The sequence below is a fragment of the Silurus meridionalis genome, chromosome 18 (genome assembly GCF_014805685.1).
Source record: "Silurus meridionalis isolate SWU-2019-XX chromosome 18, ASM1480568v1, whole genome shotgun sequence".
Taxonomy (NCBI): Eukaryota; Metazoa; Chordata; class Actinopteri; order Siluriformes; family Siluridae; genus Silurus; species Silurus meridionalis.
Genome location: NC_060901.1, coordinates 7,104,660 through 7,132,014, shown reverse-complemented (window position 1 = coordinate 7,132,014; position 27,355 = coordinate 7,104,660). Strand labels below are relative to the sequence as shown.

At 36.3% G+C, this 27,355-nt stretch overlaps 2 protein-coding genes across 2 annotated transcripts; both read left to right on the top strand.

The window, feature by feature from the left end:
- The first annotated feature begins 4,930 nt into the window (after positions 1 to 4,930).
- LOC124401114 (histidine ammonia-lyase-like) lies at positions 4,931 to 13,920 on the top strand. The gene is made up of 19 exons (XM_046873095.1): positions 4,931 to 5,174; positions 5,878 to 5,924; positions 6,026 to 6,100; positions 6,807 to 6,879; positions 7,488 to 7,554; positions 7,636 to 7,673; positions 8,581 to 8,706; positions 9,104 to 9,243; positions 9,340 to 9,387; positions 9,472 to 9,619; positions 10,378 to 10,473; positions 10,752 to 10,807; positions 10,883 to 10,963; positions 11,543 to 11,608; positions 12,701 to 12,866; positions 12,960 to 13,094; positions 13,181 to 13,289; positions 13,558 to 13,627; positions 13,801 to 13,920. Exons 1-19 carry the CDS (start codon positions 4,931 to 4,933, stop codon positions 13,870 to 13,872), a joined length of 1,857 nt encoding a protein of 618 aa, XP_046729051.1. The 3' UTR covers positions 13,873 to 13,920.
- Positions 13,921 to 19,991: 6,071 nt separating this feature from the next.
- Positions 19,992 to 27,355, top strand: LOC124401544 (histidine ammonia-lyase-like). Its single transcript, XM_046873934.1, is given in 21 exon segments — positions 19,992 to 20,254; positions 20,488 to 20,505; positions 20,612 to 20,642; positions 20,726 to 20,800; positions 21,300 to 21,372; positions 21,735 to 21,801; positions 21,934 to 21,971; positions 22,753 to 22,878; positions 23,045 to 23,184; positions 23,347 to 23,394; positions 23,483 to 23,630; positions 24,263 to 24,358; positions 24,909 to 24,964; positions 25,046 to 25,126; positions 25,252 to 25,317; positions 26,203 to 26,368; positions 26,449 to 26,583; positions 26,679 to 26,729; positions 26,732 to 26,786; positions 26,920 to 26,989; positions 27,134 to 27,355. Coding segments are annotated over 21 exon segments (1,641 nt in total). The 5' UTR covers positions 19,992 to 20,252; the 3' UTR covers positions 27,233 to 27,355.

The window sequence follows — 27,355 nt, the reverse complement described above, 5'->3', positions numbered from 1 at the left end:
GCATTGAGTAAAAGTCAGGAGGTGGAGCTGGATGTAGCACAGCTGAAGATGTTGAGGTTTTCGTTGGGAGTGACGATGATGGACAGGATTAGAAATTAGTTTATTAGAGGGACAGCGCATGTAGGACGTTTTGGAGACAAGCTGAGGGAGGCTCGATTGAGATAGTTTGGACATGTGCAGGGGAGTGACATGGGGTATATTAGTAGGAGAATGCTGGATCCCGTCAGGAAAAAGAAAAAGAGGAAGGCCAAGGAGGTGGTTTATGGATGTAGTGAGGGAAGACATGTAGGTAGTTAGATTGAAAGAGGCAGATGTAGAGGACAGAGGGTGTGGAGACGGATGATCCACTGTGGCGGGAGAACCCGAATGAAGAAGGAGAAGATGATAATAAGAGAAATCGCAAATACAGATCCAGAATTTAGACAGTGAGCACATGCATTGAACAACTTTCGAATCGACAGCATTTAGCTTTTAGCTGGGTCTGCATCACTGGCGTCTGTCTTTTCCATCTCCATCTTTCTTCTTTGTGAGTTTAACGTGTTTGTTCTCTGCCTATCAGCCAATCAGAGCAGTAGTTTCCAGGAGGCAATATTTTTCCCCTTGCATTATTTTCATTAATTCATTATTAACTGTCAATACAATACAATACGTCAAACAAAACATTAAAAGTTAAAAGTCAAATTCCATATTTTAAAAGTAGAAGTTCATAAAACTACTCAGTTACACTAATGCAAGTAAAGTATTTGTTATTTGTTACTTTCCACCTCTGGGGAAAAGTAACAAAAATGCTGAACACATAGAACAATTGTAGAACCTGTATCAACAAGAAGATCCCCCTAAAAGTGCTTTTAGCTAAAGTGTGTTGTTGGAATGAGTGACTGAAAGTCCCCCTAGATATCACATAGAATAGTTCGGAATGCTAGTTATGCTAGTAAGCACATTTCAAGGTGCTGCCACTGACACATTTCAGTTAACCTTATTTAGCTCAAAAATTCATCCAAACGTAGTTTAACAGGTGCACTTAAAAAGGATTTTATTATGAGTTTGCTGTTAGTGTTTGACTGGAAAGAGTGGTATTTACTTTCACAGTATAACTGGTATAAAGACTAGTGCTTGAGAAATAGACACCATTAGTTTAAGTAGAGTTGAAGTAGGGAAGGTAGCTAACCTTTTATCCCCTCACATGACCTGCATGTGCATCTTCTGCATGTTCTTCTCACCGGCCTCCCCGGTCCTCCCATCAGCCAAGCTGTTTGTCCTGCACATTCCACTAACCTCTCCCCCATCACACATTTAAACATTCTGCTTGTTCAGATAATATTGGGAACTCTGTGCATCCCACAGAAAAATAACATCTAATAGCAGTATTTACAGGCTTGGACATGGTTTTCTGTAGTTTAGAAATATATGGTTAGAGTTATTACACAAATACATTAGGAATTGGCCGATTTATTTCTAAGGCGCTGAAAAAAACCCGAATTAAAATAGTAAAGGGACATTTTACTTGGTTTACAATTAAGGGTGAAAAATATCAGATCAGTTCATTTGGATATTTGAATTAAAATCATTCACTGCTTTTCGAACTTTGTTCAAAAAAAGCTTAATATTTAATATATTTGATGTTATATTGAAATTACAAAGAGATTAGGCATAATGGTTCACAAAAAGTAATTAGATTTCATTTATTTGTTGAAACTGCTTTATTCTGTTTATTATCTGGGTGTATTCCTGGGAGTTACACTGTGTTATGCGCTCAAACACACACAATCACAGTTTAAAAACATAGTTTCACATATTAGTTTTTTGGAGGTAGAAGGAAACTCACATGTACATACAAAGAACAAGGGCTACTCCACACAGAGAGAAACATGCGTCGAGGAACAAACCACCGACTGTGAAAAAGCTTAGATACTACTTACTACTCCACTTTTCCACCATGATATTTGATTATACCTGATTATTTTATCTTTGCAGTGGTTGCAATATGCAATATGTTTTTGTATGATATGTTATTAGACACGTTTGATTTACTCTTGCCCTTTGATTAGATCATGTTTTTAAAAAAGCTTAAATGATGAAAGAACAGATAAAAGCAAACGTTTATTTATGTAGCTAATGAGCTGTGACATTTCCTAAAAGTATGTAAGTACAGTAAAAAATAATAAATGAATAAATACTGTTGGTAATATAACGCTCAGGGTACCTTCTTGTCATTCAAATTTCATTTTAGAAAGAGTCTACAAAATGAAAAAGGACTGTTATTTTTATTTCCTTCTAATACTCCAGAATCAAACTACAGAAAAAAAGCAAGTAATTTTTCTTTGTCTTAGTCAATGCACAAAAAAATAAAATCAAAGAAAAAAAAAAACGCTAAAGAAGCAATCCACCTGTTTACTATGCTCCATGAAGTTTTGAGCAAACTATTGGTGGAACTTCAGGTACGACATAAACCCATCCCTTTCTTAACAGAGGAATGGGAGCATGATTTTAAAAATGTGGATGCGTATAACGTATTTTTAGCTACACCCAAATTCCGTAACAGTTGGGATGTTTTTTTTTATTAGAATTAAATGAAAACTAAAAGATTTTCAAGTCACATGAGCCAAATTTAAAGTGGAACATAGAGAACATAAATGTTTCAAACTGAGAAATTTGACAATTTTATGCACAAAATAAGCTTATTTCAGTTTTGATTTCTGCTCGAGGTCTCAAAAAAGTTGTTGTGAGCAATATGAAAATCTCAGAGGTTTAACAAATACATTCAGAGTTATAAAATTGGCTGTGTGCCATTCAACGATGTGGGAATTTTGATTAATTAAAAGATGATGTACAGCTGAGTCAATGCCTGGATGTGTCACACCAAAAAGCTTTTGTTTTAGTCAGCATCAGGGTGCTCATGTATCGCAGGGTGCCCATGTAGTCATGCATTTGCAATACTGTAGAATGTCAGTAAATTAAGTAAAAAAAAGATGAATATGCTGATGACTTTAAATAAAGTGTGTTTAACGACTATCTACTAACATTTAAATAATAATTTTGATGCAATGCACTGTGCATTGTGTACATATGTTTTTACATTGTACTACTATGTACTAATCAGGCATAACATTATGATCACCTGCCTAATATAGTGCTGGTCCCCCTTTTGCTGCCAAAACAGTTCTGACCCATTGAGCATGAGCAGCATTAACTTCTCAAGCAATTTAAGCTACAGAAGCTCATTTGTTTGATCGGATCACACGGGCCAGTTTTCGATCACCAATTATATTCGATCATCAATGTGCCCTGGTTGCCCATGACTCTGTCCCCGGTTCACCACTTTTCCTTCCTTGGACCATTTTATAGACACTGACCACTGAAGACTGGGAACAGCACACAAGAGCTGCAGTTTTGGAGATGCTCTGATCCAGTTGTCTAGCTATTTTAATTTGGCCTTCGTCAAACTAGCTCACGCCTTAGGCAGAAGAGGTAGCTCAGTGGGTAAGGTGTTGGTTTACCGATAAGCAAGTTCCCACAAGATTGTGAGTTCAAGCCCAGGCATAGATAAGGTAAAAATTTTATTTTTCTTTTGAAATCTAATAGTTTGCCTACTTTGTGACATTAAACTGTAAATCTATTTGTTAATTAAAGAGACCTGTTTATAATTACCTGTTTAAAAATATTTCTTTGTCTTTTGTGAAAGACTTCTTTGGCCTACTTTAAATATGAGTTACATGGTGTTGAAGTATGGAAAAGAAGCCATGTTGGTTCATTAGGCTTATTGACTGGGTGTACAAGTCAGAAGAGGTAGCTCATTTCCATTTTTCCTGGACAAAATGTTCACTTGCTGCCTAATATATCCCACCATTAACAGGTGCCATGATAAAGATATAATCAGTGTTATTCACTTCACCACTCATTATGTTATAATGTCATAATGTTATGCCTGGTTGATGTATTTACTTGCATGTAATTACCTCAAAATCTTACACTGCGAACCCTATGAAACCATGCCAGCCTAACCCGTATTAAGTCAAATCAAATGAAGTATAACTATAAAGTAGAAAATAAAAGTATAAAAAAAATACTGTATTATAAAATATAAATACAAAAATAAGACAGAAAGGGATACGTATGGATATTGACAGTAATCCAGATTTAAAGTATCACAGTGTCATTGTCATTAAATTGTTCTTTTGCTATATTAACCTAAGTCACACCTCAGTCACAATTTTTTGTTCAACCCCAATAATTGATTGAGACAAATAACAAATATTTATGAGAGATTCGAGTTGTGATTGAACATCAGGGTAAACCAGTTCCATCAGAATGTTGGAATTCAGTCATTTACAAAGGGTACTGTCAGCGGCAAAGGTGTGAAAGTTTAACTCTTCTGACTCTAGGACACACTTTGCAGCTCGCTGGCTACTGAATGTCCTTTTATAGCATTGGTGTGATTGTGTGATTCTGAGTTTGCATAATCAATAGGACAGTGAACATGATGTCTGTTGGGTGTTGTCTTTGACGATTGTGCTTGTAGGCAGCTTTGAGTGAAGCAACGCCTATTGATGCATCACTTAGAAGTTTCGTCACTTTTATCAGTTAATGATTTGAAAGTTGGAAGGTCAACAGGGTAAAATATGTTGTTTTTTATTTGTTGCCTATTTACAAACTTAATCTACAAAAGTAAATTTGTTACTTGTAAGAATAAGGAACATTCAGTAACTTCTAAATCTACATCATGTCCATTTTTCAAAAATATTATCACCATCTGCCTTATGTGTATTGACAGAGGAAAATATTGACAGGGTTCCATACTTGATGAGACCAGAGTTTGATCTTTGACCCCCGAATGTGTTTTTCTTCCCATAAAAGTAGACTCGGTTAAGTGGCAGTTTGTCTTGTAAGTTTTGTTCATCAAACGTTGACTATAACTCTTCCTCCAAAAGATATGCTTCAGGTGAATGTTCGTGTACGTAAGGAATGGGTGGTGGTCCCATGCCCTGATCAATCTCACAGCATCCGCTGGTTGGGTGTGGAGGCTCTGCGGCTCTACGCTAAGGCACACCCCAATGACGATATAACTGGCGAGGAAAGCTTCATGATCCAGAGGCACCTGAATGGAATAACACTAGATTTGGATGACACCCTAAGCAGTGTTCTTTTTGCAGATGACAAAAAAAATTTTGAACTGAGTGAGTCAATGAACATTTGAAAATGTTTTGTGTTTAGCTATACAGACTGTATTTTGTATGAAATTCTATATTCTTTCTTATATTTAACAGGAATTAGCGACCAGCCTTGGGATGATTATAATGTGATAAATCCTGACAGCATGTATCCTTTATTTGTTTTCTAATGCTCAATGCTTTAATCCAATTGTGCAAACTGTGTCAGTGAAGGTTCTACAACAGGGCAAATCTCAAGTTAATGGAAATATGTTATAATTTCAATTTTCAGTTATTTTTACAGGGGCTTGTATGGTGGATGTGCCACATAATAGAATCCTAATAATAGTAAACAGAAAATGCATTGTTATGGTTCGTGTTTTTATAGGGGAAAGGTTAACATTTATGGGCAGCGTGTCAGCACTTTACAATTTAAAAGCGAGAGTCTTTTAATGCATAATATATAATATATAATATTATATTATCTTCAGTACTAATGAGAGAAAAATTAGAGAATGGTGAAAGATGGCTGTTTAAAGCTGTTCCAATAAAAGTGATAAAAGGTCTTATTTCATAGACATTTCATAGTATAAAAGTTTGATATAAATGGATAAAAAAACAACATATTTTGATTTAACTGTATAGCTGACACACTAGGAGTTCACTCGTGCTGAATACGTGTTTATCTGATTTTATTGTTTACTAAACTTTTGCACTTATTTACTTAAAGTACCTCTAAGACTTGATAGAATGCTCCAGCAAAAACAACAAGAGAAGGTAGGCGCCTTTTAAGGACTGAATTGTTATCGAATGATAATAATGGTGTCTTTGTCTGATAAGTATGTTGTTCAAGTGAAACCTTTTTCTTTCTTCTTCAGTATATCTCTTTAGATGGTAAAAGCCTCACAACTGCTGACCTGATGCGTTTAGGAGACGGTGTTTATAAAATTAAGGTATAAAAAGGATTGCATCACATTGCACTTTCTCTGAACTCATATCTATCATTATTTTGCATACCTTTAGACACAGAGTGTTTTTCAGCCATTTGTTGTTCTTCTCTAAACTGTCAAATGCATAGAAAGTGCGTGTTTATACATTATATGAACAAAAGTATTGGGACACCTGACTTTACCAGCCATATGTGTTTCTTTTCCAAACTCTTATCTCAAAGCAGGAGGAAAACAATTGTATAGAGTGTCTTCTGATGCAGTTGCATGACATTTTTTCCTTAATTGATCTAGAAGACCCAAACCTTTTCTAGCATAACACTGCCCCTGACACAAAGTAAACTCCATGAAGATATGCATTGGTTGGAGTGGAAGATCTCCTTCTGTAGAGGTCTGACCTCAACCCTGATGAATACCTGTGGGATAAATTGGAACGCTGATTGCACCCCAGGCCTCCTCATCTCACCTACATCAGTATCTAACTTTACTAACACCCTTGTGTCTGAATGAGCACAAATCTTCACAAGCACACTCCAAAATCTAGAGGAACATCTTCCCAGAAGAGTGGAGGAATTATAGAGCAAATTGGGACTAAATGTGGAATGCAGTGTTTAAAAGGAACATACCATACTTATGACCAGGTGTCCACAAACATTTGGCAATATAGTGTCCCTATCTATAGAATTAAATTTGGATTATTTTTGTTTCTTAGCTAAGTGCTGATGCAGAGATACGTGTGACCGGAGCCAGAGAGCTCATCAAGAAGATCATATCTGAAGCTAAAGGTACTGTGCGTTGACTCAATAAAAGTATTTATACTTATAAGTTGTCCTGCAACTATTATCCAATGATTACTTGCTGCTCTCTTACCTTTCTAATCACTGCTTTGAGAGCATGTTGTAAAATTTATGAATGGTGAACATGTCAAGTATGTTTGAGTATAATTGTGCACATAATGAAATCCATTGTACTGACAGGGATGTTACATTTTCAGTAGCATCTTGCTCAACAGATAGTATCACAGATATTGGGGCAGAGACCCTTCAGATTCCAGAGAGCATTTCATTTGGACAGAATATCTGACGACAGGCAGAAGTGCAAAATGATGTCATCAACAATATTGATTTGCACTGGTGAAATAAAGAGAGACAATACATTTTGACTGCATATATTTTTTATATCTACATTTTGGCATCATTTTGAGAGTGCTAGCTTGTTATAACTTTATGGCTAACCTATTTAAACTAAAAGCCACAATCTTTTGGCTGTTTCATTTCAAGTGATAGGTGATAAAGATATTTCACAACAACAAAAAAGTCTGAATACTTATTTCCAATCATTGTGTATTCTGTACATGTTCTTAGTTGATTTTGTTCTTTCTTTTTCATTATAGTTGTTTATGGAGTTAACACAGGATTTGGTAAATTTGCACAGACTGTCGTGGGGAAAGATCAACTGAAGTGAGTTGGATATTTTACTCTGTATGTAGATTATAATAGCTGTCTATTTAACGTGTGTGTGTGTGTGTGTATGGTTTTCAGGGAGCTGCAGGAGAATCTGATCCGCTCACATAGTGCTGGCAAGTGTTACTTCGTTTGTCTTAAATAACATTCAGTAAGATCAATGTTTTACTGTCATAAGAGAAATTGTCTGTTGTTTCACCGACCAGTGCATTTCAGTATGCCGCTTTGTTATTTATTCAATCATTCATCGTTAGTATGCACTTAATCCTGGTTTATGGTGAAGCCAAAACCTCTCCTGGGTTTTGTGGGATTAAACTCTGGATGGGTTGCCAATCAATTGCCAGTTAAATACTCACATCAGGGGCAAACCAACGGTTACTAATTCACATGCTAGCATGTTTTTTTAAAGGTCAGAGAAATGCTGTGAACTTACAGGGTCATGATTGTGTATTGGTATTACTAGGGCTGTCAAAATTAATACATTAATAACGCGTTAACGCTAATTAATTTTAACGGCACTATTTTATGCACTTCTGTTCGACTTTAAAAAAAAATAAAAAATAGTCGAACAGAAGTGCATAAAAATATTGGCGTTAAAATTAATTAGCGTTAACGTTATTAATGTATTAATTTTGACAACCCTAATAATAGAAATTTACTAAACATTTGTTTTACTGATTCGCTAAATCTCAAATCCAGCACCAAAATCCACCATGCTGCACACATCTGGCAATTTAAGCCGTCCGTGTGGAAACATAGCAAATGTTTTGTTTGGTGTCCTGACAAGATTTTTTTGTCTTCATGCTTTATGTTGAGTTTGGTTTCACTAATAATAAACATGCATTTGCATTAGGCATCCATATTTGTCCATGGCCATGTTGATTAGAGTATTAAAAACTTGAAAAGTATTAATTAAAGGTACATTTAAAACAGATAAAAATGTGTGATTAAGTTGCGATTAATCACAAGTTAATATTTAAATTAATTGACAGCCCTAATTATTACATATTTGTGTGTTGTCAGGAGTCGGAGCCCCACTGAATCCGGAGAGGACCCGGAGGCTTCTTGCTCTCAGAATTAATGTCTTAGCTAAAGGTCATAGCGGGGTGTCCTTGAAGAATCTTCAGAAAATGGTTTCAGCCTTTAACGGTAGATATTATTTCAATGTTCAGATTTTTCATGCCTACAAATCAAATCAAATTGTATTTGTCACATACACATTCATTCAGAGTACGACATGTACTGAAAAGCTTATTACAACTGTCCTAATTTTAATTTAACTTAAATAAATAAATAAAAAATAAAGTATCTTAAAAATATAATGTATAACTACAAGCATAAAAATTGGAATAAAAAATTATTCATGAAATATTATTGATATTTACTGAACTTAATATTCTTAATAACAATAAAGATATCTTATTATTTAAATTCATCATTTCATCATTTACACTCAAAAGTAGATGTTTTTTCCCTCTGTGTATATGTGTGCGTGTGTGCGTGTGTGTGTGTGTGTGTGTGTGTGTTTGTGTGTGTGTGTTTGTAGCCTCCTGTCTCTCCTGGGTTCCTGAACAAGGGACAGTAGGAGCGAGTGGAGACCTGGCCCCTCTAGCTCACCTGGCTCTGGGGCTGATAGGAGAAGGACGCATGTGGTCACCACAGACTGGTTGGACTGACTCCATAACAGTGAGGCTTGGTTTTCCCACAATGCACTTCCCTATACAGAAAAATGTCACTTTTGATTTCCACTCACAATTTTCTTCATCGTCTTCTATTCAAAAGGTGCTAACTGAACACGGTTTGACTCCAATATCACTGAAACCCAAAGAGGTATTAATATCTTTCTTCATTGGAAAATTATATTGTTCTCATTTTGTTTAGTAAAGAAAGTGAAAGTATATTATTACATTTCAGGGACTTGCTCTGATTAACGGGACTCAGTTGATAGCCTCACTGGGTGCTGAGGCATTAGAGAGAGCAGCAGCGATCACCCAGCAGGCTGATGTCATCGCTGCTCTCACTTTAGAGACACTAAAGGGGACCAATAAAGCTTTCAACATTGGTGAGAGAGAAGAATGTTTTGTATTTTATTTTTATTTGGCTATACCTAAAATTTTAAAGTGAAAAGATTGCACCTATACAGAGACTCTAAAAAATAAAACTCGCAAAAACTCTACCTACAGTTTACATCTATTGTCTCAAATTCTATCATCTGCCTCCCATTATTACATCTTCTCCTACCAGGGCAATGTGAGCTCTAGCATGACCAACTGCTTTAATATTTCCATATCCAGCATTATGACTAGTCTCATATTATGTTTTGTAATGTTTGCTGGAATCTGATTTCCTAAGTTCATCCTCATGTGCTGTAGTAAAGCTTGTGCTTCTCCAGTGGTTTGATGAAGGCAGTTGCCAGGCTGTCCATTTGCATCAATCTCCAGTGCTGCATATTGTATCAGCAATTGCCTTTAGTATGTGGTTATGACAGCCCAGTAGCAATTTGACAATTTGAGAGTTGTTTGTGCATGTGTCTGTTTCATTTCTTTCTTTTTTTGCCAGAAATAAACCACAGCCACATATAACAGGGTTTTCTATACAACCACAAAATTAGAACACTAACGTCATTAGTGTAATCTAAAATGTGCTCTTTTTTTAATACATGATTTAAAATGTACGATTTTTTTTTTTTGCATGATAATCGAGAGAGTAAATAATAGAGATCTTCCTGTCAAATAAATACAAAGAGTCACTGTGGAAAATGTGTGCATGTGGAAGTATTCAGATTGTGCTGCAAAAGCTGTGCATTTAATCCTGTTTTAGAAATCCATGCTGTGCGGCCTCATCCAGGGCAGATTCTAGTCGCTCAACGATTTCGCTCGCTGGTTCATTCTGACTTCTTTCCCTCAGAAATCACAGGTACAACCACTGAAACACAATCTTTTTCATGCTTATTAGTAGAACACACACACACACACACACACACACACACACACACACACACACACACACACACACACACACACACACACACACACACACACACACACACAAACACACACAAACACACACTCACACATATCATTGTAACCAATGTTTCTGCTAAGCATGTGATGCACTTCAATTTTATTGTACTGCTTGTTTACTGTACTACTATAAATGCATAAGGCACTGATTTTGCTTTGGTGTGTCTATAGATGAAAATTTGTACGATAGAGTTCAGGATGCCTACACACTTCGATGTTGCCCTCAGGTAATCATTTAAATGATGAACAAAAATAAGAAAAAATTTATATTTCTTAAAAAAAATGCTGTTTTTCCCCCATAGGTTCATGGAGTAGTCAATGACACAATTGCATTTGTGAAGAACATTCTCAACACTGAATTGAACAGTGCTACTGATAATCCTGTATCCTCTTTACTTGCGACAAATTCTCATATCTGAGGGCTGACAGATTAAAAGATAAACTTACCATCAGAATCAGGTTTATTGTCCAACTGTGCTGACACACACAAGGAATTTGGTTAAAGGTGTTAGTGACATAAAAGTAAGGGCATTTTGCAAATGAATGATTTGCTGCATGATCATTGGTTCACTTTAAATAATATATTAGTTAAAAGTTAAATATTTATACATTTTATGTTGGCTTTAAATGGCACTTCACACTATTCCATGGTATATACATGTTATAAAAGGTCAGACAGTGACACTGCAATAAATAGTAACGCTGTAACGAAACTGTTAATTTGTTAAAAACAGCATTACATTTTAAGCTTGAATGGTATAAGAGTAAGCGACATCTCCGTTTTTGTCAATCTCCACCCTCAAGTGTGTAACTCAGTACATGTATGTAACTAAACTTTGAACATTCTGGCTACACATCTACACATCTTAAAGAAGGATGTAGAAATTCACTTTCATGAATGTAGACAAAGCAATTTATACCCAATCTCCACTAGTAAAGTTACTTAACCTTGTTACAATTAGTTGGTGTTTCCGGAACGAGGATTTACTATTTCAGGAGGAAACTTCCATGGTGAATATCCTGCTAAGGTATAAAATAAGACAAATTCCTATAAAATATATATATAATATGTCAGTGGTGGGCTGTCAGGGCCAGCAAAGCCTTCTCTGCTGGCCTAAACACTATCATATCATATCATCACTGACCTACATTTACAACCTAAATTCTAATATTTGTTACATGAAATTGTATTAATTTATTTCGTAGCGTTTCTCTTGGCTGCACTGCTTCCAGTAAGTGTTTGTGGATGTTAGATTTTTTGTCTAATCAGACTCCAGCCTCTATGTGCTGCCATGTCAGTCTCATCTGCCCAGAGCCTTCAGAATTAGTAGTGCTGGCCATTGTACCTTAAACTATATTAGCAATAGGTCTGTTTTTTTAACCAATGAGATTTCAAATTCACCTCACAGGGCCAGCTAGCTGGCCCAGAATAGCATCAGCATTTTTTTTATCCTCTGATTGGTTGGTCAGAGGGAAACAGTTACAGCCAAGTTCAACTGGCAAAACACGTCTGTAACGCTCTGCACACATTAATACATCAGAGTTAGACTTTTTTTATGCCTATGGAGGAAGAGAAAATCATTTTGCTCGCGTACATACTTAAAAATCCATTTTCAAGAAAAGCCAACCCAGAAGCTAGCTAGCTTGTCTCAGCCCAGGAAAGGGTTTGTTCACCACTTACAGACCAGTGAATACGAGCAGTACCACTGAATTAAAGCCTCTGAGGAGTGGTGCAGATTATGAGTCTGCATCTCTGGTGAGCAGGTTACATTTTATTTACATTTTTTATGTTTTTGGCGTTATTAGAAAATATTGATTCTGAACTGCTCCAGATGATGTAGGTGCACAGTTGTGGTTGTAGTGTAGAGGTTTGGAGCTTGCTTTAGTAAAATAGTTGTTACCCTCTATATGTGAAATGCCTCTCTCTGTTGTTAAATTGCATTTTTGAATAGTATTGATGGTTTCTATAATTGCGACATGTTAGTGGTGATATTAAGAGGTGAATTAAGTCGGGTAAGTCCCCACTGAAGGCCCAAGTACAAAATGCCCCGCCCGCCACTGATATATATATGAGAGAGAAATGTGCCGGAGTTTACATCCTGCTTCTCTTCTTTTCTAAGGCTTTGGACTTCCTGTCTATAGGAGTGCACGAGCTGGCAAGTATTAGTGAGCGGCGTATCGAGAGGTTGTGTAACCCCTCACTCAGTAATCTGCCTGCCTTCCTTGTGAAAGAAGGAGGATTAAATTCAGGCTTTATGGTGGCTCATTGCACTGCTGCTGCTCTGGGTGAAAATCTAATTTCATGCTTGCATTTCCGCAAATTATTTGCTGTCTTACTTACAATATAAATGAACATATACATGAACTATATTTCTCTAGTGTCTGAAAATAAGGTGCTGTGCCACCCGGCCTCTGTGGACTCTTTGTCCACCAGTGCAGCTACAGAGGACCATGTGTCTATGGGGGGCTGGGCAGCCAGGAAGGCCCTGAAGGTGGTCGAACATGTGGAGCAGGGTACAGATCCAACACTGCCAAACAAAACTAACCTGAAAAAAACGCTTTCAAGGATCAGGTTCTGTTTAATTTTTTTTCATGTGCAGTCCTTGCCATAGAATTACTCGCTGCCTGCCAGGCTCTGGAGTTTCACCGGCCATTAAAGACCACAGCACCTCTGGAAAAGGTGTACGAGTTGGTGCGCTCTGTAGTCAGGTGATCACCAAATTTCACTAAAGTCTAAGTATTATTTAGAATGCCAGAATACATTTCTGATATTAATTTTAATTTTTTGTCTTTGGTTGTCTGTTCATTATCCAAGCAGTCGAGTTTACATTTGTGTTCACATTTGAACTTCCTGATGCAGCCGTACACTCAAAGGACAAAAGGACAAATGTGCTGCATCCTGTTGGTGATATCAGTGTTTTTTCTTTAGTTTATGATGTCATTCTAAAGCCTGTACGCAATGTGAACTTCCTATTAGATCCTGGGACAAAGACCGTGTCATGAGCTGTGATATCGTAGCTGCTCACCAACTCCTCCGAGAGGAAAAGGTGCGTCATTTCTACTCAAGTAGTTTCCTTGACTACAGTCTACTCAAGCTCTCATTCTTATTCAAAAGACATTGAACTGTGTTTAAATGATGAACATATATATTTCTTTGTGCTGCATTAAGAGTCAGTGATAATGACAACAATGATGGTATTTTGTGATGATGCGTGTTTAGGTGTGGAAGGCAGTGCTACCATACATGGACCAGTACAAGGAGAATGAACATCATCTTTCATCTGTTAGTTGAACTGGACATTTTTTCACTCTCTGTTTCAGTGCACATTCTCATTTTAAAAGAAATACATAGAAAGTTCACTCCAAAATCTTTCAAATATTACTACATTTGCAAAGATTCAAGGAATATTAGTCACTTAGACATAAAATGGATGTCCTGAGATGTCAGCCTGAAAAAATATTACAATAGCACATTTTTACTGTCTGTGCTGCCACCACCATGCTTCTGTATACCACTCATGACATTTAATAGGACATGCATGCTACTATGATTTGCTACTCAGATGTCTAAAAAAATTAATAAGTACTTCATATATGATGCAAATTTTAACTTTAACTCACATTAATTAGAGAACAATTAGCAAAAAAAATGACAATCTGTTATGGCATTAAGTGTTATGAAGGGTGTGATGAAAATTTTTGCCAGTGGTAACCTGGAACTTGCATAATACTTCCTATGATAGGTTATGACAACTCACTACAGCATATGAGATCATGAATGATATGACTATGTACATGTGCAATGATGCTGGTTTAATGATTTCAATCGCCAAATCATGAACTAACTATAGCAATAGACAGAGGAAGATAATCAATGGAGATGAATAATTTGTTAATATAATATAATAATAGGGTTAAAACTATGATGATTGAGATTTTATAATTGTTTTTATTTATATCAGATTTACTTTTTCCTTTTGCAGGAGTAATGTAAGGAGTAATGTAAATATAATAACATCAATAATATTAAAAACATATATGTAACTGTTGAAAATAATTCTATTTTTCCACAAAATTATATTTTGTGTTGGTAATGAAGTGATCAAGGTAAAAGGTTTATGTATTTAATTTTGTTTCTACTTATCTTTCTATCGATCTATCGATTAATTAATGATATGTATCAAGACCAAAGCCTGGTAACACCATCAAAAACCAGAGTTAAAATCAATTGAGATTTAAACCAAACTCTATAACCAGCATGGATTAAAAGACAGTTTGAAACTGGTCCACTAGAGGGTGCTAGATACATTTTTGCATTATTTACAACCTTTTCCGCTATGAACATGTGCTGTTTGAAATTGCATGCAGATACAGTTTATGTTTACATACTTGAATTCAGGCAATTTTGCTATCATTGTTATTAAATGTTCTTAAAACCTTTTTTTTAATGGAAGATTGCAAATTATTTGTATGGTGTGGGAGTGGAGCTTGTGGTGGGCGGGCAGAGCCATGGGGGGAATCTTGACCAAGGTTCCGAAACAGACATCGGATATATCCGGGCAGATCTGACAGAGTGTATGGGGATGTGTGTGGGAAAGCGGAGGTTGCCAGGTGAAGTCTATTGTCTCCGTCGTCTCTTTCTTCCACTCCGGAACCAGTGAGATCGGTTAGAGATTTGTCATACTGCCACGTAATATAGCAACTTTAATTTAATAAATATTGTACAGTTTCTCTCTCTGATCAGTGTTGGTGACCTTAAAGCTGAAATATATATTATAAAGCTATATAACAGAGGTAGCGTTCTTTTGGCTACCAGTTCTGCTCGGAATCCACCTTCACCTGGTCTCCGCGCTGCAAACCGGAAAGTCACGTGACCACACACGCCACACGTGCCCTGCATAAATTATGTTGGTTTCGGCGTTCTGAGTAAAAAAAATGCCACAAAATGTGCCAGTGCGTTTGTCGACCCCTAGAGGAATAATTGTGAACATCATGGCAGATTTCGGTGCTGATTTGAGACTTGGTGCATCAGTAAAACAAATGTTTACTGATTACAAATAATTTTTCGATGGAGCTCATTTAGTATTTTTTATATCTGAGCAAAGAAAAGACATGAATAAATGTGTGTCTTTTATATTTATTTATTTATATTTTCATTAAGAAGGTCAAATGGAAATGCACGCTGCTTTAATCACATGATAATAATTATTTTTCATTTTGGAAGCCTTAATTGCTATATTAATACAAAACGTTTTTTTTTTTTACCCGATAAATGTATACAGGCTGAACATTCACCACCACAACCAGAGAAAAGATGATGATCAGGTGATCAGGAATGTCTCTCTTCTCAGTCATGTTAACATCACTGACTCCCTCTGTCTCATCCACATTAACCCCAGACTTCTTGTTGCCTTCTGACTGCTTATTGTTATCTTCATAATCTAGTCTACATATGTGGTGAGTGAGAGACAGGAAATGATACACCTGTGGCTGGTTGAGAAGCCACACAGTGACAAGAAATATCCTGATTGTTTGAAAACGGCTCACAATGAGAAGGAAACAAATTGACATTTCACCAAATAGATTAAAAATAAAAGTAAGGAGCCTGTTTTGAAAATGTAAGAAGTAGAAAGTACAGATATCTGTGTAAAAATGTAATAAGTAAAAGTAAAAAGTTGTCCAAAAAATAAATAGTGAAGTAAAGAACTGATACCAAAAAATCTACTTAAATACAGTAACAAAGTATTTGCACTTTGTTACTTTCCACCTCTGTCTATCATAACACAACCTGCCCAGGCACCGGACCTAAATCCTATTGAACTGCTCTGGGATGAACTGGATCACAAGGTCAGGAAAATATATCCAACTAGCAAAGGACACAAAGAACAACATCTGTACATTTATATATTTGAATAGTAAAATTAAATCTTCATACCATTACACTAGCTAACATTCATTCTCTCTCAAAAACAATAAAGGACTAGGTTTGTCCAAAAAATGTAAATAGTTAAAAGCAAATCACAGGTTTATAATAATATCATTAACGGATATTGTGATTTGTGGTGAGAGTAGGGAGCAGTTAGAGAAGAGTCTGGAGAGCTGGAGGTACACTCTGGAGAGAAGAGGAATGAAAGTCAGTAGGAGTAAGACAGAGTACATGTGTTTGAATGAGAGGGAGGGCAGTGGAGGGGTGCGGTTGCAGGGAGAAGAGGTGGAGAAGGTTTCGGAGTTCAGGTACCTGGGGTCAACAGTGCAAAGTGATGGAGAGTGTGTTAGAGAAGTGAAGTAAATAGTGCAGGCAGGGTGGAGTGGGTGGAGAAGAGTGGCAGGAGTAATTTGTGATAGAAGAGTATCTGCAAGAGTGAAAGGGAAAGTTTATAGGACTGTGGTGAGACCTGCGATGTTGTATGGTTTAGAGACAGTGGCATTGAGTAAAAGACAGGAGGTGGAGCTGGAGGTAGCAGAGCTGAAGATGTTGAGATTTTCATTGGGAGTGATGAGGATGGACAAGATTAAAAATGAGTTTATTAGAGGGACAGTGCACGTAGGACGTTTTGGGGACAAACTAAGAAAGGCCTGATTGAGATGGTTTGGACGACATAAAATGTAATCTATAACCTTTTTGTTTATACAAAACATGTTATCAGAACTTCTATACTGTATTTACTTAAAAGTGTATATTAATTTAACTTTAACTAATGTCAACACAAAAAAAAAAAAAGTTATGAAAGGTAATCTGAACCAGCTTCTTCTTTTTCCTTGACATGTCATCAGTGGTGGGTGGTCAGGAAGCACTGAACTACATTTACAACCTTAATTCTAATATTTTTTCCATGAAATTGTATTAATTTATTCCCAACAGTTTATTCTCTAAATTTCGTAGTGTTTCTCTTGGCTGCACTGCTTCCAGTATGTGTATGTGGATGTTAGATTTTTTGTCCAATTAGATTTCTGCCTCTGTGTGCTGCCATGTCTATCTAATCTTCCCAGGGCCTTCAATGTCTGTACTGCTGGCCTTTTTGACCTTAGTCTCCTTAAGAAATAGGTCTGTTTCTTTAACCAATCAGATTTCAAATTCGCCTCCCAGAATAGCGTCAGCATTTTTCTGTCCTATGATTGTTTGTTCAGAGGAAAACTGGTACAGCCAAGTTCAACTGGCAAAACACGTCTGTAGCTCTGCACACATTAATACATCTGAGTTAGACTTTTTTTATGCCTACGGAGGAAGAGAAATTGATTTGGAACAATAAGCATTTTTGCTTGCTCTGTATAGTAAAATGGGAGTAAAATGTTATTTTTATCTAGCATCTGTGATTGCTGTTCTTATTTAGAAACTTTTTAGTATTTTGAAAATGGTCATGGCGATCGCGCTGTTTTGAACTCTTTATAATCGAAAATACGGGATGACACCTCACATAACTGCATTACAAGCTGCTTTTTTTTTTTTTTGCGTACTTGTTTAGCTTCATGCTTAGCAAACTCCCGAGTGATGCATTCATTTCTGTGCCACCAAAAAGCATTCAGATGATGGGACCTTTCAATAAATGGTGGTATTAACTGGTTCCACTTCAGGTGAGTGACAGTTATTTATTTCCAGTGGGTAAAGAGCCTTGTCTTATGCTGCCCGTCTTAATTGCTTAACTAGTGTATAGGTTTGTTAGGGTTATGGAGGCCCCTATCCAAGCCAGAGGCCTGAGGCAATTGCCTGCCCTGTGACTAAATAATGTACTGTAGTTACTGTAGGTCCTCAAGCACCACCCTTGTGTTCACTCAAATAAGCAACATACCGTTATTATTATCATTTTTTCTCCTTTTTTCTTCTTCTTTCTGCTGCTCCTGTTCGGGGTCACAGATCATCCGTCTCCATTGTACTCTGTCCTCTACATCTGCCTCTTTTAAACCAGCTACCTGCATGTCTTCCCTCATCATATCCATAAACCCTCCTTGGCCTTTCTCTTCTCCTCCTTCCTGGCGGTTTCATCCTCAGCAGTCCCCTACCGATATACCATGTCCCTTCTCTGCACATGTCTAAACCATCTCAATCGCACCTCCCTCACCTTGTCTCCAAAACGTCCCACATGCGCTGTCCCTCTATTAAACTAGTTTCTAATCCTGTCCATCCTCGTCACTCCCAATGAAAACCTCAACATCTTCAGCTCTGCTACCTCCAGCTCCACCTTTAGTCAATGCCACTGTCTCTAAACCATACAACATCTCAGGTCTCACCAAAGTCCTATAAACCTTTCCTTTCACTCTTGCAGATACTCTTCTATCACATATCACTCCTGCTATCACTCTTCTCCACCCACTCCACCCTGCCTGCACTCTTTTTTTAACTTCTCTAACACTCTGAAATACTTTGCACTGTTGACCCCAGGTACCTAAACTCATGAATAAGCATAATACTGTATGCCCAGTTTATTAGCAGGAATATAAAGGGTTCTTCTGTTACTCGTTAAACTCCAAGACACTGACCATTAACCACAAAGTACAAGGGATGGATATGCATGAATAAATCGACACACTGCAAAAACACACGGTACATCGCTATTGAACTTTATTTAACATTACTCAACAATTCTCAACTTGTTTTGACAAACCAGGACATTTCATGCTAGCAGGGACATCATCTAGCCACATGTTTCATCATCTAACCATATGTTATTTTTTATGCAGTTGAATAGTGTGTATTCTTTTAATATTTTCTTTGTTCAGCACATGAAACTAATACCATCTACAACTGTTGACCTTGTTTCAGTTAAAAAAAAATCCACTCTAATTAAGCACAATAGCAAGAGAATATCTGAGTGCACATTAGCTTTCCTCCTGCTATTTGTTTATTTATCTGTGTGCATTCATTTTAGATTTAGTACCATTTCTAATCCTGTCCTAAACTACTAAACTTTATTGTGTTCGCCTATGCTGTGTTAGTAGTTCATTGTTTCAACTGTGTATAGTGTTGTATGCATTTCTTATGTCAATGTATTGTAAGGAAGCACCATTTCTGTAACGAAATATATAAAAAGGACATGTAGTCTGCAAATAGTCTACATTTTAGAATCAGTCAGCAGAGTGAACTTGACAAGTAATACATTTATCAAGTCTCTATTTTAACATGAAATTATTATTTCCTTGACGTGAAGATGAAAGGTCAAATTGCTCATGAAAAACTGTCATTTAGTGTAATTTTTAATTTCTGGTTATTTACATAACCTTATTGTTTAAGTCTGTGCATTTCAGCTACAAAGTAGAGAAGGAAACAGCATTTGTAAGCAAGATTATTACTATTATTATTATTAGTATTAATAATTTTTTTAAATCGATTTAACAAGATAATATGTTTGTATGTTGATTTACATCAAGCAAATGACTGTGTTATAACTTGTTTAAAGGTTAGAGATGCCGGTTTTTTTTATTGCTTTAATGCTATGTGCAGCAAATATGAGTAGAAGCCAGTAGAAGTTCTAGTAGAGTCAGCAGTCAGTTAATTTGTAAGTCAGAATTAGAAATTGCCCTCTGCTTTTCTAAAAGCACCCAAGTTTAACGGAGGAATCATTGTGCTTAGCTGAGCTATCATTTTAATCATTTCTAAGTGGTTGAGATTTAAATGGGCGTGGATGCTCTGCACTTACTTACTGAAACCTTTTTAGTTTGCTGTATAACAACTGAGATATGTAAGTATAAAAATATCTATCTATCTATCTATCTATCTATCTATCTATCTATCTATCTATCTATCTATCTATCTATCTATCTATCTATCTATCTATCTATCTATCTATCTATCTATATATATATATATATATATATATATCAGGTTTTAGGTTTTTTATGTATGTATATGTGTGTGGGTATGCGTTTCTTTAAATTTTCCTCTTTATCCGTTTCTTTTATGTATGTATTTTAGGGAGGACTGCAAAGACATGTATCCTTTTTTTGCTCATGCTGTATTTACACTGTAATTTACATAGAAATGAAGCATTTATCTACATCTAGTTTAATTGATGATTCTATTCTTAGCTAATACATAGTGAAAAAATCCAGCTAAAGAAGCAAGATGAGGTAAGAGATCCATACAGTTTTAAACAGACACAGTGGTCAGGTTTCATTTTGTTATTTATACTGTATATAATCTTTTCTTGCAGTACATCTCTTTAGATGGAAAAAGCCTTACAACTGCTGATTTGGTCAGTTTGGGAAAAGACCATTATAAGATTAAGGTACAAAAGTTGCTGCATCAGACACAGTGTTGATTCATTTATACTTCAGTTCTAGGGATTTAACCAAAAAAATATGTGTCATATCTCACCAAAGTGAGTACACCCCTCGCAACCATTTTAGAATATCTTCTCAAGAGACACTTCTATAGAAATGAAACTTGGATATATTTTAGAGTAGTAAAATACAGCCATTATTGTCAAAATAGCTGGCAACAAAAGTCAGTACACCCTGTGATAACAGCTCTATTTCGCTGAACCATGCAAAGCCACATGTTCTATTAATCATGATCATGTTTTTGTCTGCATTAAAGGACCACACAAATTTGTGTATCTTGTATTATAGCAGTGAAATTTGGTTCTTTGAGTACAATTCTCTCATTCTGACCACTGGATGTTTAATGTGTCACCTCATGGCAAAGACTCTCTGATGATTTGAGAATTAGTATTGTTGCTCTCTACATCTTGCTATGAAGTTGTGGAGCTATTTTTTGTCTCTTAGCTGAGTGCCAAGGCAGAGGAGCGTGTGATAAGAGCTAAGGATGTTATCGAGAAGCTCATATCTGAAAAACAAGGTATTATATTTAATGTATTACAGCATTTCATATGGATATATTTTTTTTATTTTGGGAAATTTACCAAAAAGCGATCAGAAAGCTTGCAGAAAGCTATTCAGTGAATATCTACCACAGGTTTCCTTTTCTAAATTAAGTCATTTGTTAATTGTGTAATGTTGTTACTCTGTTTCTGCTTAAAATTCATTGCCAGACCTGTGTGTTAAGGTTGTTAATTCACTGTATGTACACTGATGATTGCTATCGCAGTATCGTTATTTTGTGAACTGCTTGATTAATGTATCATTATGGCATATGTAGTGTGATTTAAAAGTCTAGCTTCCTTGTCCTTTAATTGTTTTTGTATGTCTTTATTTGTGTAGTTGTTTATGGAGTTAATACAGGGTTTGGAAAATTTGCACAGACCGTTGTGGAAGAAGATCAACTTAAGTAAGTTGCGTATTAACTTATTATAAAGTACAGATTGTACAGATTCTGGGTCAGAAAGTTCATGGTTGGTAACAATCTACCCTCTTTGTATGTGTGTGCGTGTGTGCATGTGTGTGTGTACATTATTTTCAGGGAACTGCAGGAAAATCTTGTCCGCTCCACAAGTGCTGGTAAATGTTTTAGAATTGAGCTGCAATTGTTTTGTTATTGCACAAATTCCTTCGTTTGATTATAATTTGTTGGATAATCAATGATGGAATTAATGATTAGGTAACAGGTAAAGGTCTGATTATTTGTTGTTAACAAAATCTAGACTATTGGATCTTTGTGGGACCAGGTGCAGCATGACCACCAGTGGTCCTGAAATAATTATACTGAATAGTACAATGTAAAGTCTGCATCTGAGATGGTCAACTAATATAATATGATAAGGTGGTGGGGGAGATGGTAGCTTAGTGGTTAAAGCATTGAACTTTGGATCCAAAGTTTGAGTTCAAATGCCAGCCACACCAAGCGGCCACTTCTGAGCCCCTGAGCAAGGCTTTTAATCCCATAGCTGCTCACTTGTGCAGTACGAATTGGATAAATGTAAGTCACTCTGGATAAGGGCGTCTGCCAAATGCTATTAATGATACCATGCTGGTTCATTAGAAGCTGATGCCACATATCAGAGTTTCAGAGATACTTCAAATTTGTATACAATCCTTTAGTGACAGTTATGTCATGTCATCACGCCATAATAAAACACACCATGTATTCCCACATCTCTATCAGGGTTAATTTTTTTTTAACCTTTAATATTGAGACATCCTTAATCTGTCAGATGAAGGTGATATGAAAAACAACCACTGGATTAATCACTGTAAAAGTGGTGTCTTACTTTTTAACCTTTATTCCCCCTAAAATGTCTTTGAAATTTAAAGTTTGAAGTTTAAATGTGTGTATTTGTAGGGGTTGGACCCCCACTAAGTCCAGAAAGGACTCGGATGCTTCTTGCTCTCAGGATCAATATCTTAGCCAAAGGTTATAGTGGCATTTCACTGGAGACACTTCAGAAAATGGTGAAAGCCTTTAATGGTGATTATTATTTACAATGTCCTTTTTTGGAACTTTGAATATTTTCATAAACTTATTATGTTTTGGTTCTCCATTAATGCTAAATTACTTTTACTTTTTACTTTGTGTGTGTGTGTGTGTGTGTGTGTGTGTGTGTGTGTGTGTGTGTGTGTGTGTGTGTGTGTAGCCTCCTGTCTCTCCTGGGTTCCTGAACAAGGGACAGTCGGGGCAAGTGGAGACCTGGCCCCGCTAGCTCACCTGGCTCTGGGGCTGATGGGAGAAGGACGCATGTGGTCACCACAGACCGGCTGGACTGACGCCAAAACTGTGAGACTCAGTTTCCAACGAAGCACTTCCTCATTTAAAATTAAAATAAAAAAAACGAATATAATCATTCCAAGTAGCAACCCAAGCTAAGGATTCAGACGACTTAGTATTATTTTTCAGATCCAGATTAAATTCTTCTATTTTTTCTTTTCCTTTCAAAAGGTACTCGAAGTACACGGTCTGACCCCAATATCACTGAAACCCAAAGAGGTGTCTATATCTAATATCTTATACTATTAGGAAATAATATTCTTGTTTAGTTGAATAATAAAAGTGACAACATATAATTACATTTCAGGGTCTTTCTCTGATTAATGGGACTCAGTTTATAGCCTCACTGGGTGCTGAGGCAGTAGAGCGAGCAGCAGCGATCACCCGGCAGGCTGATGTCATCGCTGCTCTCACGTTAGAGACACTGAAGGGAACCAACAAAGCTTTCGACATTGGTGAGAGAGACAGAGATAATATATTATTATCCACTATTGCAATACTACTCAGTGCTTCATTATATTTAAGTGTCTGAACTTTTTTCTCCGAATACTTTTGTAGTACATTAAAAAAATATATATCTTTTGTATACTTATAATTTTTTTAGACAGGTCAGCAGTTACACACATACATATTTCTAATAATTTGCATTCACATTTCTATGGATTAAAACACCATAGATTTTTTTAACTCATAACTGAATACTTATATTGTACTATTTCTATTCTCAATTCCAGTATCTAATATATAAAAACTGCCTGGTGCACTTCTTTATTTACATAATATGCTTATTAAGAACCAGTATGGTGTGTGCATATACTTGGTTCTTTGTGAAGACTAAAACCCCACACAATAATAGTATTATTAAAAAGTATCCATTGGAGCATTTTTATAATCCATTGAAGCGTTATGCATTTGGCCGGGTATTCTTTTACAAGCTACTATTACAAACTTTTAAAACTAGAAGGATATGTTCTGTGGGAGTAGCATATTCAGCCCCCAGTACTACAAGAATCACAAGGTACAGAAGATTTTTAATGAAATATATTTGAATGACAAAATTTCAGCTGTGTATCCTGTCCTCTATCAGATGTCCACGCAGTGCGGCCTCACCCGGGTCAGATATTAGTTGCCCAGAGATTTCGCTCACTGCTTCATTCTGATTTCTTTCCCTCAGAAATCACAGGTAAAACCTCTGAGAAAAATATGTTTATTATTTATTACATTTTTCATTTTTTTTAGATAGTCTAGCTGAATATTTTCTGATAATAATTAATATCTGTAAAACTGATGATTAGCTGATGGGTTAAATTTTGGTCCATTATCACTTTGTACTGGGTTTAAAACATTTCCCTGCTGTTAAATCACCAAATGCAGCTTTTGTGCTAGTTTAACTATACACTGAATCAGATGTGTTTTGTAACATGGGAAAACCTAAAAGGACTGCAGTGGACTTCTAGGAACTGGGGGGAAGAAAACCCGAAGTCATATTTGCTGGTTAAGCACATTTATACACATAATACTGCAGTTAACGATCTTTCTACATACAGCAAGATAATTCTTATTAGTTGTACTAAGGTTTAAAGTGTTTGTATTTATAAGTAAAATAAAAGGAATCGTACTTGAATTTTAGTATTTGGTCACATTCTGTATTTAATTGAAAAAATGATTTAGCCTCAGCTCCGATTCTCATTAATGAGCCTCAACAAAATATCTTATTTTCTTGTATCTCAAAGATGAAAAGTCTTATAGAGGTGTTCAGGATGCCTATACCCTGCGATGCTGCCCTCAGGTATGAGTGCTAATAGTTATAATAAAGCCGTATCTATATATTTTCCTTCAAACTGATGTTTCATTTTTCATCGCTGTATAGGTGCACGGAGTAACCAATGACACGATTGCTTTTGTGAAGAACATTCTAAACACAGAGCTAAACAGTGCCACTGACAATCCTGTATCTTTTATGACCATCTTATATCTTTAATAAGTACTCAGAGCTTAGTGAAGTTACACATTGTGCTTGTTTCTTGCCTGTGTCATGGTAACTCGATGGAAATTGCTTAACCTTTTGTCTATCAGCTGGTCTTTCCAGAGCGTGGAATCACTATATCAGCAGGAAACTTCCATGGAGAATATCCTGCCAAGGTACAGTCAGTCCAGTCACTCATTTGAGGTTGGTTTTGGGTTATTTAATAGATTCAGCACTTGAATAATGATAAGTGCTTTACAGAAGCATAAACATTAGAGAAAGTTTGAATTCAGCTGTCATTTTATCCATTTTATTGACATCAGTCAAGTGACAGGTCGTATGGTGACAATCATAAGACGTGTTTATTTATACAGCATTTTAGATGTTACATAATGGTAATGTCGAGACAGGCAGAGACCAGTTCAATTTAGAGATCTATCATAGTGGTGTCCTCTGATTTTTAATGAATACATGACAATTTAATGGCATTGCCATTACAAAATTATGTACATTTCTTTGAAACTTACTGTAAATATAGGAAATTTAATGTTTTTTTTCCCCATGAAAACTAATGCCAATGTTACATCACAGTAATGACTTATTTTTTATACAGCATTATTCCTGATTTACATTATCACCATTATGTGATTTGAATGAAACCAGTTATTTTGCTGAGATAGATTTTTATTTTTGACACTTTTTTGTTAAGACTTGACTCTTGACTTGGACTTATACTTGACTAAAGTATTATTTAAAAAAACGTCAAATTACCAGTGCTTTTAAAGAAATAAGTCTTTATACAAATGGTGGTAAGGAAGAGCTCATGTAGGTCAAATGGAACCATAACCATAAGGTTTTACCATATAACTTGAATATCCAATGGCTTCCTCAGTTTTATGAAAGACTTTCAATATTCACTTTATATAGTAAAACATAACATCTGAAATACAGAGTGAATAAATATAATGGACTCTAAAATCATGACTAGCTGTGCTCGGGTTTGGTTAGAAACTTTTTTTATTACTGAAGTAAAACACTAAACCTTGCCCACTTTTTCTAAGGCTTTAGACTTCCTGGCTATTGGAGTGCACGAGCTGGCAAGTATTAGTGAGCGACGTATCGAGAGGTTGTGTAACCCCTCACTCAGTAATCTGCCTGCCTTCTTGGTGAAAGAAGGAGGAATAAACACAGGCTTCATGGTGGTCCACTGCACTGCTGCTGCTTTGGGTGATACCACATTCCACATACACACACAATGAATGTGATTTACAGGATAAATACACTATTTTTTTTTTTACATATTGTAGTGTCTGAAAATAAGGTGCTGTGCCACCCGGCCTCTGTGGACTCTTTGTCCACCAGTGCAGCTATAGAGGACCATGTGTCTATGGGGGGCTGGGCAGCCAGAAAGGCCCTGAAGGTGGTTGAGCATGTTGAGCAAGGTACCGATCCAACACTGTCAACTAAACATAATAGAAATAGGATAATAAAGGATAATCTTTTCTCTGTTCATTGTAATTTCTTTATCTGTCTGCAGTCCTTGCTATAGAGTTACTTGCTGCCTGCCAGGCTCTGGAGTTCCACCGACCCTTAAGAGCACAGCACCTCTGGAGAAGGTCTATGAACTGGTGCGCTCTGTAGTCAGGTGATTACTGAATCTAAAACACACACTCTGAAAGTTATTAATTTGGATATATGTGCTATGCTTTTTATTTAAGGATTGTTTCATTTCTTTCTTGTTATGTGAATCTAAGCATATTGTATACATTTCCCATCAGGCCCTGGGACAAAGATCGTGTTATGAGCTTCGATGTTGAAGCAGCTCACCAGCTGCTCCTAGAGGGAAAGGTGCACTTCATTCACATCTTCATTTTATACAGTGCCTCAGATTAGAAATATATTTTAGATGTCAGTTTTTTTCAGAATTTGTGGATGATAATGTTGATGTTGATGTTGATAATGATGATGATGTTGATGATTGTGTATGTTTAGGTGTGGGAGGCAGTGCTACCATATATGGAGCAGTACAAGAGGAGTGAACACGTTTATCTTTCTGCTGCAAATTGCGCATCCGAATTAATTTTGTTTTGACGGTATTACTGTCAGATTTACCCCTGAAACTGACCTGTAGGCATATTGTGAGCCCCGGAATTATTGGCACGTCTCATGAAAATAAGCAGAACGTACTATAAAATAAATTACACATTCAATGAG